This window comes from Gadus morhua, chromosome 22 (genome assembly GCF_902167405.1).
Source record: "Gadus morhua chromosome 22, gadMor3.0, whole genome shotgun sequence".
Taxonomy (NCBI): Eukaryota; Metazoa; Chordata; class Actinopteri; order Gadiformes; family Gadidae; genus Gadus; species Gadus morhua.
This window is the reverse complement of record NC_044069.1, coordinates 17,347,444-17,357,443: the sequence shown is the minus strand read 5'-3', so window position 1 is coordinate 17,357,443 and position 10,000 is coordinate 17,347,444. Positions and strand designations below refer to the sequence as shown.

General features: G+C 44.1%; 1 protein-coding gene across 5 annotated transcripts in view; it reads right to left on the bottom strand.

Moving 5' to 3' along the window:
- The window catches only part of adcy2b (adenylate cyclase 2b (brain)), a 33,626-nt gene that overhangs the window by 20,735 nt on the left and 2,891 nt on the right, over window positions 1-10,000 (bottom strand). For all 5 annotated transcript variants that reach the window (XM_030347085.1, XM_030347081.1, XM_030347083.1 and 2 more), the window contains exons 2-4: window positions 7,834-8,031; window positions 5,759-5,920; window positions 932-1,081 (exon numbers count right to left, since the gene is read on the bottom strand). In XM_030347085.1, the coding sequence (XP_030202945.1) occupies window positions 932-1,081; window positions 5,759-5,920; window positions 7,834-8,031 (510 nt within the window). The remainder of the gene's footprint in view (window positions 1-931; window positions 1,082-5,758; window positions 5,921-7,833; window positions 8,032-10,000) is intronic.

The window sequence follows — 10,000 nt, the reverse complement described above, 5'->3', positions numbered from 1 at the left end:
TGTGCGTGTGTGTGTGTGTGTGTGTGTGTGTGTGTGTGTGTGTGTGTGTGTGTGTGACTTCAAACCTACTTGTGGTTGTGTTTTCATCTGTGTGTGATTGGGTGTGTGAACCTACCGTGTGTGTGCGTGTGACTTTACACCTACTTTTGGTTGTGTGTTTGTGTTTGCTTGTGTACTCGTGTTTGTGTGTGTTTGTGTGTGTGTCTATGTCGTGTTTGTGCATGTGTGCGTGCACGTGTGTTTGTTTGCGGGAGAGCATGTGCGTGTTTGTGTGTATGAAGGCCTGCATGCGCGTGCGACGGCACAACACTGCCTGCGGGGCTGAGACTGATAAATGCAGCTCCGGGCAGAGAGGGTCATTATGTTGTTCTCTATCACCGCCGGCTCATTTCCTAAAATACAGCGGACATTTAAGTACAGCGGCAGTGAGGGGGCGGGGTGGTGAAGGCAGCGCTGGTCTAAATATAGAGTTCTCCCTCACCGTTCTATATTTCTCGACCTTTCCCTGAATCTATATTTGCGTTTTGACTCTGAACACTTTGCGGGGGCCAAGATTAAGGATTTATTTGACTAAAGTAGAATGAGATATTCATTATGAATGAGCCAAATGAATCAGTGTGCAAAGCATCAGCTTCGTCCAAATGCTGTTTACCCGTTGACACAGAACACGTGCACATGTCTTCTGAGTACATTTTGACCGACTTTTCTTCGCAGCCAAGACGTCACGCATGGACATAAAACATGAAATGGTGTCGTGACCTTCCACCTGCAAATCGAATTGAATTGGCTGTCTATTCAGATAGTATATAATCCTTTTCACTGGAGGTGAGGTAACGTCTGTATGTCCAACGCAATATAAAAGGCCATGGACCAGTAGGTCTATAATGAGGACTCTACGGTGGGTTTCCTGGTGTGCTTGTTGTGTCCGTACCTGCTGGTGCTTTTCGAACTCCAGCTTGATGGGGGACTTGATGCAGTTGCAGGTGTCCTGGTAGGTCTGCTTCAGGGCCAGGTCCATCAGGTGTTTGTGGTACGCCCCCGCCAGGTTCCCACACGTAAAGATGATGACGTTGGCCAGGATCTGAGCCAAAAACACACGCACACACACAAATACACACACGCGCACACACAGCTCTGGCCTCAGTGTTCAGTTCTGACCGTGTTTGATCACGGGAGATTTTCCATCCCAGGACACCAGGAAATAGAAGGAGTATAAGTCAACACAATTTGTGCTAAATTTTTATTTGCAAACATATATATATATATATCTAAAAAAAATTGTATATACTATATATATATATATTAGATATTGTGTCAAGATTGTATTGGACTCAAATGTTGACCAGATGCCACCGTATGAAACACTCTGCATGTAGCCTATTTAGGCAGGGATAATTGTTTCTGGGAAATCAGGAACAATAACTGTTTTTTACATTATGTTGCTTCTAATGTGACTAACCAAAGCATTCACAATATGCTAGAGCTATAGCATAGCATTTCTATAATCCTTCTTTCTAAAATTCTATCCCTGTGTTTCTAGTTCGTTCCTCCTGCTGTCTGAAGCGGTGCCACTCTCAAGTCCTGCTCAATGTTGAACTTAGATCTGTACTTTTTTTTCAAACAGGCAATAGAAGAAATATCTCACAGAGATACGATGTGGCGAAGGGAAGAGGAATGCCAGTAGCCCTGTGCCCTATAAATGCTCCCTCTCCAAACCAAGCAAGAATTCACCCAGTGTCTGAGCTTTAAACCTCAGCTTCATGGTGGAGTCAGATCTTGATGAACTGGTCCCCTTCAGCAGAGACAGCAGGTGTGCTGCATTGAATGGATCTCTCACCCACCCACGTCATACTGAGCATTGTTGTTTGACAAATGAAGAATCCTTGCAGGGAAGAGATGTGCGCCTTAAGACATGGAACCACTGTTGAGGATGATCACTGGTTTCGTGCAAATTCCACAAGATTCTCAAAGGAATCAGTATTACCTTGATCAGGTCGTCTGCCCCACATTTCAAGCTTAATGCGCTGATCTTGTCTGCCAGGTGAGGTAGGTGCTTGTCTCTTCCCTGAAGCTGAAGATTTAATTAATTCAGCTTTCCAAATATGTTGAGATGCCAAGCTTCAACAGAGATTAATTCTTCACCAAACTTTCTTGGAACTTTCATACGCTCTTCCTCCAAGAACACAGACATTTCTTCTCAAAGACTCAAAACAACACCTGGCAAGAGCCATGTAGCCTCACTGTGTAACAACACAACTGAACATTCAGCTCCAATCTCCTCACAAAGTGTGGAGAAAAGCCGTGCTTTCAGGGACTTGTTTTTATTAAATTGACCACGCTTACAACATAGATAATTTTTGTTTAGCTCAGGGCTAATCTGCCTTGATGCTAGCGCTTCTCTGTGCATGACACAGTGCGCCAAATCCGTATTTGGCGAGACCCTCTGAATTATTGCCTGGAATCCCTCCCTTTTTCCTGCCATGGCCTCATCCTCCGTGCAAATAAACAAAAATGTTCCCATTTCAGCCCATGTTCTGTCAGGTAAGCTCACCAGCTGTCGCTCGACTTGGCTCGTGCATGCAAAACTGCAAATCCTCACACAGTGAGTGATGTGACAAAGAGATCCTAAGCAATGAATATATCAATATAATAAAGTCTTTATTTCTGTCAGTGGCCTCGTCCACTTACGAAAACTTTAATACAATTTGGAATGTCACAGTATACATCTTGCAACTGAATCATTTGACCAAGGGATAGCCTTCAATTTGAAGTGCTTGACTCATCAACCATAGCTGCCATCTTATCTAGATATGCGGGGCCGGGGAGTAGAGCTGTGCCATTGTTTGTGGTTTCTTGCAGCGGTCTGTATGCGACTGTAGAATGCGATTCCAGCTTTTTTGTTCACTCATGCAGTTTTAACAAAGTGATGTTCCGGGTGACCATATTCACCAACTTTTCTCTGAAATAACTCGCTTATTGACGTGACTGGGGTTAAATGTCTCTAAGTGTCTTTTTAATTCAATGGGTCTCATACTGTCAGCCAGAGTTTTCAGACATATGATACACAGGGCTCTCACACCACATTCAAGGTGAACCCAAGAACAAGATAGCTTTGTTATATTTTCTAGACTTGTTTTCTGTTTGATTACCGTCACTTGTCTTGTTTGTCTCGGGAGCATCTGTAGTTTTTATTTTCGTCCCTGTCAAATATCTCTGAATTCTGTAAACCTACAGACTCTCTCTCTGAATTAACAGTATTGTTGATGTGAGAGCATGGTTTGTTTATTGTTCTGCCCTGAAAGAAAAATGAGTTCCAAACCACATTCACCCCCCCCCCCCCCCGGTCACGCCCACTCCCCAAACAGTATCACATACTTTTTCACCGCAAAAAAAGCACCAACAAAAAGAATACCCGAGTACTAGCAATGATAGACCCTGAATTTGATTTTAGTTTTTGGGGTATTTCTGGCATCCCTCATACTCATAATCAATTTGTGAACTGTGGATTGATTTCATTACTGAGTTCCCCCAGCCCTCTCCTCTGAAGGAAGAAGCCAACAGCCATCCTTCATGATCATTATGTTTTGATTCAGATTGGAGAACACGGGCAATTCACAGACGGCCCGCTGTCAATGTGGTCGCAAGAGAGAGAGAGTGAAGCAATGTGTTGCTCTACAATGAAATAAGATTTGAAACATTTAAAAATATATATCCATGTATGGGAAACTATCAATCGTGGCTGCTGTTGTGCTCTCAGACATATAATAAAAGAATAATAGTTCAGAGCATAGTTTGTTAGCTCATAGTAACTCAAATGTATCTGTGAATGCTCTATTCAATTCAAGGAGGGGTGGTTGAGAATAAGCATATATACACTCAGTATGAATTTCATTCATAGATGCAATTTGAGAAGAGGATGGTAATTTCTCAAGATGTCATTATAATGAGAATTTATACTGATATACTAGAGCTGTCAGTTAAACGCGTTATTAACGGCGTTAACGCAAACCAAATTTAACGGCGTTAATTTTTTTATCGCGCGATTAACGCAATTATTTTATTAAAAAAAAAAAAAAAAAATTTTTTTTTTTTTTTCTTTGGCTCAAAACAAAGAAGCAGTAGCCTGACTGCTATGTTCAAATGACATTTGTTCAAAGCAGTCGTTTAATTGCACTATAGGCTCTTTTTTTGTATCGTCCTGTTTTGATCAGTGTATATGCCAATGTTGTTATCAATAAAAAATCATTTGCACAAGGCAAGCTGATGCACTTCACCATGTTGATAAGAGAATTAAAATGAGAAGAATTATGGGACAAAAAAATCAAGGGATATTTAGCATAGAAAAATAATTTGCGATTAATTAGATTTAACTATGACATTAATGCGATTAATCACGATTAAATATTTTAATCGCTTGACAGCTCTATGATATACTGAAAACCAGAAAACTTACTTGTTTATGAGTTGAGCTGCCATAAATTGTTTCAGTTTTTTGTGTTACTGCTGGCCAGGTGATCCACATTTTAATTCTAAGGTGCATTTTGAAGCCAAACCTCAGTCAACAACCTCCGAAAACACCACATTTTGTAAAGCTCACAACGCTGTACTGCCAAGCAAGTAAAGGTGATTCAAACCAACAGAGCAGAGTGAAGCTGTTTCCATCAGTGATAAAGGCTCAATAGATCAATATTTAACAGGGGTCTGTAATCCCCTTACCAAGTTTCACGTCGCGAAATTGATTGAAGCCAAATAAAAAGGATACTTTGCCTTGGTAAACCTTAATCCATGTGTATATTTCTATGTACTTATTAGCTGGTATTGTGACTAATATAATGTGTCGCTCTGTGTCAGTGTGATTGATGAAAGGTGGCCATTGTTTCCATGAGCTTTGGCCCTTTGCTGCCTTGCTACACATTGTTGACACACTTTCGGAGCCTTTTCATCTGAAGTGCCTTTTCCAGTTGTTCTCTCATACAATGTTTGATGGGACTTAACTTAACCTGTGGTGTGTTTTGTTGAATCCACACGCATACACACAGGTGATCACAGAGCCGAGCATGCACAAACACACCCTTTGTTCAGTTAATATTTCCCAGTGTTAATTACGCTCGGGAGTGGGGGTGTTGCTGGTTATGCTGGTTTAAAATGAATGGGATGAACACAGATAACAATGGAACAGGTCAACTGTGGCTGTATGCCGACAGATTTGCCTTTATCCTGATCCAAAGGCAATATTTATTTCCAATATTATCCTTGCGTTATTGTTGCATTATATTATAATATTCCGAAAAAGTATCAACATTCTAATCCTATGCAACAGCCTTTCACTTTACAAGGGAATGAGAGAGACACAATAAAAGGACAAGGCGAAGAGGATTCAATATTTAAATTCTTTCAGTATTGTGTCAATGTTTATACTGCTATCCTCAGTCCAGCATTTACATGAATTACAGACACTACTCTTCCAAGTTCTTCTAACTCTGATCGGTAAATAGACGTTTACAGATGTTTTTAAAGAACCACACACAACGTTCAAAGACGATTATGTGCACATGTATGTAGTAGTTGTACTGTAGTGCTGTAGTATTTGTGTAGCATGAATATTTGCACTGCTAGAGCTGCTGCCCCCCGCGACCCGACCCTGGATAAGCGGTCTTGAAGATGAGAATGAGGGTCTTACTTACCTATCGTACATGCTTGTTTGAGTCAGTGGGCGTGTGTGTGTGTGTGTGTGTCTGTGTGTGTGCGAGCGTCTCACCTGCCAGCGCAGCGAGTCCTGGTCCTGGATGCTGGACGCCAGGCAGACGCAGAGCGTGACGGTGTGGGAAGAGCAGGTGAGAACGCTCGCCATCACGGCCCCCCGCATGGAGAAGGGCAGCATGGTGTACACCACGAACACGATGAACAGGAAGAAGGACACCTGCACACAGCCACAGCACACTGCTCTTCATTTCCACTCCATTTTCCACTAGTGATGACAGCTCATTTTAATCCTCTCTTTTCGTGGTTCCGGGGCGAAGGATGACTCAGAGAGTGGTAATGGTTCAACGCATGGTTTATTCTGAGGAACAAGGTAAACGGACGAGCACACTGGAGGTGTGTTATGAAGCATCTGCTGAGTCCAGGTATAATCCAGTCTGTATTGGTGTGGGAGGAGTGGTAAACAAGCCATGCCAATAGGGTCTGACTTATCTCAGACCAGTACAACTTGATATGGTGTTGTCTTGACCACTCAACGTGTACCAGTAGAAACTTGTCAAAACTGGTGTTAGCAATACAAAGATGTGATAACATAAAGATAGCTTCAATATTGTGGGGTCTATAAGGGATAGTAGAATGAATTTACATCACTAGTTCAAAGTCTGAAAATGCCTAGTCCATCGTCCGTTCTGACGGTCAGGTATGACATAGCGAGAGGATTGACTTGACGTGAGTCATCATCACCGAGGCAACTGCAGTGTTCTTCAGTGAAGCTATTCCTGTGTGGTGAGGGTAATAGTCCATTAGCATCACATAGTTGTCATGCTGCTCGTAAAGCTGGTTTGGCTCTGAACTATCCTAAGCTCTGGGTACAGTGTCTGCAAGTAGCAGCTCTTTTCCTGGGCGATACCCTTCCTGGCTATATTGACTAAAGGATTTTGAATTCAGCAAAGGTGCAGGCAAGATTAAATCCATTCGCTCCTCAAATTCTTTCTGGTGGTTACTATTCAAACGCTACTCTGTTGTTTTGTTGCCCTCTTATATTTGCCTGTTAAGCTCTTTGAGACTGTATCTGTGATTAAGGGCTATACAAAAAATATATTTGAATTGACATTGAATTTCATAATAAGCTTAACATCTGAGTTGTGTTGTGTGTCCTGCTGGATGAGGTACAAATTTGCATACAGAGTTGACCATAGCTAGAAGTTGATGCACGCCCCCTATTTCTTTGGCTGGCCACTTGTTCTTAATGGCACTCTGGTCTCTCTGCAGCCGTGGAGATGATTGTTTCTCAGCCAACATTGTGAACTCTGTCTTTCTAAATGTACTCATCAGCATTGAGTTTCATCCTGGCTGCTTGGTACAGTCTACAGGCCTTTCCCCCATCAACTCCCGATCACTCCGGAGTTTCCTTTTCACACATGCAACTCACAGCCGGAGATAATCAATATGAGTCGTATTCACACATATCGGAGACGTGTACTCAATCAATAATTCAACAATGATTGCAAAATGATGTCACACTGCCAGCATTAAAGTTTTGATTCCCACTGCATGGCTTTAATACTGCCAGGGTTATAGGTTGATGATAAAATGATCCACCAAACAGCCTTTGTTATACTGGCAGAAAGGCACACAGACCGGCAGGCCCAAAGACAGACCACATACCGATATCAAAAGTAAGATTCACATTTCATCATTGAACAAGATTATTACATAAAGTGTCTTGTGAGAGAAAGAAAGGCAGGAAGAAGGGAGGGTCCTAACAGGGGGGGGGGGGGAGTAGTGTGTGTGAAGGAAGAGGGTGCTAGGAGGAAGGAGGATGGAGGAGGGTGGAGGAGGGTGGAGGAGGGTGGAGGAGGAGCAGGGGAAGATGGAGAGAGGGTGAGTTGGGCTTTGATAAATTGATGAAGACAAGGCACTAGCACCGGTAAATAGGATTCCTGTCTGCAGCGGGAATCCTGGCGACAGAATCTGGGTTAGTCTGTTGCATGAGGCTGGCACCTCACACACACACACACACACACACACACACACACACACACACACACACACACACACACACACACACACACACACACACACACACACACACACACACACACACACACACACACACACACACACACATACCTGGTCCCAGGGACACAGTATCCCGCCGGAGAACATGAAGAGGTAACCCATGGTAACCAAACACGCCCAGATGAGGAGGGAGAAGAGACGCAGCATCCTCTTGAAGACCGACTCGATGCATACCAGGATGAAGATGGAGAGGAAGAGGAGGAGTGTGGTGGGCACTGTGATCAGGAACACCAGGTGGTCCCTGTAGTCCTGCAACCAGGGGAGAGAGGGACACACCGACTGAATAAAAGGAAGAGTTTTCTCAATGAAATTAAATCCTATGCCAAGTATTTTCTTTCGAACAACTCTCCCTCATTCAGCAGTTTACACAACACAACTGTGGGGTTGTAAAGGTAAGGAGACTATTGCCCCACTCCTCCCACTCCCCCCCCCACCCCAGGAGGAGCAACCAGCCAAGATGGACCCCCGTCCTCAGACCCACGTCTCATCGCTCAAAGCAGTCCCAAGCTAATCCCCTCCCAAGCAAAAGAGCTTGACCACCTCCACAATCGTGGACAGAAGATATGATGTCATCTCCCTCCAACCATTGGCAGATCCATGTGGACCGTACAGGAAGAGCAAGAACCTCCCACCTCCTGCCTCCTGAAGAGCAGGCTGACTGATATGCCCTGCAGGGTGTAAGGTTCTCAAACAGCCCCATGCCGGATACAACTGAAGGTTCCTGCTGATGTACAAAATCTCCCATGCTTGAAGGAGTGACTTATAGAAATGTGTTAATCCAGTTAAGGCTCCCACCCACTCGGCAACCCCCCCTCCCCCCTATAAATCGTCTGCCGACTCAGGAGAGAGGGGGGGTAATGGGGGCTGGGGGCGGCTATGTTGTGATTTGTTCAAGGTCTCAAGACACAGGACTTTACCAACCGCTGCATAGCCGGGAGGGCAACGTTTTTATATCATGCCGGATTTGAGTGTGTGTGTGTAAGGGGGCGGAATAGACAAACACACCTCAGGACCTTAGATCGCTCTGAATGTGTTTGTGGACATTTCCTCGTAACGTATGACTCTCAAATGTCATCCATCACGAGGAAATGAGACATCAGTTCATCATTATCTTTTTTGTCATTTCAAACGGCTACAGCAATGCCCAAGCTTCAATCCACCTAAATGGTCGCCGGGACGCAGGGTGGGGGTGTTGGAAGACAAAGGTAAAGGAGGACGAGGAGAGCCCTGCTGCCATGTACGTGATCTACTCTAGTGTGTGTTGGGATGGCTGGTTTAACCTGTTGCACATTGATTCCTCAATGTGCAACAGATGTGCAGCCTCACCAGTCAGTCTGACACAAAAACTGCTATCAACCACACACACTCCACAATGACATAAACTGCTGCTTGACTATTTAGCAAAGAACTAAGTCCTTCTGCCTAACAACAACGCAGGGTTTGTAGAAACGACGTTTCCGATCCTTAGAGAAGTGTCGATTGATACAGTTGCTATTATAAAATATAAATATCATTCAAGTCATTCTAAAGATGTTTGTAAAACTCTGTTGAGAGTCCCTCAATGCCCGTTGCCAGACCTAAGGGCCACTGACCAGTAACATCAGTCAGCTCCTCCAGCGTTGGTCCACTATCCACATCAGCTCTGTAAGGGAGCTCCCCCTGACCAGAGCCCGGAAGCAGCTGTGCAGGGCCCAGGGGATCCCGCGGCTCCGCTCCGCAGTGGGCTGTTTGAAATCAACTGCATGCGCCCCTCATCTGGGTCGCTGGTTGACCCTTTGATCAGGAGGCTGAAGTCCTTGAGGTTCTTTGAGCAGCATTTCTTTTTAAATGAGTTTTGGCGCATCCATATCTTTTATAGTAAGAACGCTGGACCAAGCTGCGGCTCCTATAACCCTCTCCTGCGAGTTCTGCTACTTTCTCTTATGTTGGAGCATATCGACTGAACCCTTTTTTGATGGTGCTGTTTCCGTCTCGAATTTCATAACTGTGTTTCCTATATAAAGTGACTACAAAGAGTGTATTTCAAAGCCACCAATGTTACAAAGAACCAAGTAAAAATGCCAGTAGGATTTAACTCTTAGAGCATCAGAGGTCAAATCCAATAAGACGGTGGTCTAAAAACTGCAGAGGATGTGTTAGTCAACTCCCCCCCCCCCCCAGCCTCCCCCTTCCCGCTCGCTTTATAAAATAATTACTCCCATGTTACCTACCGGGCTCC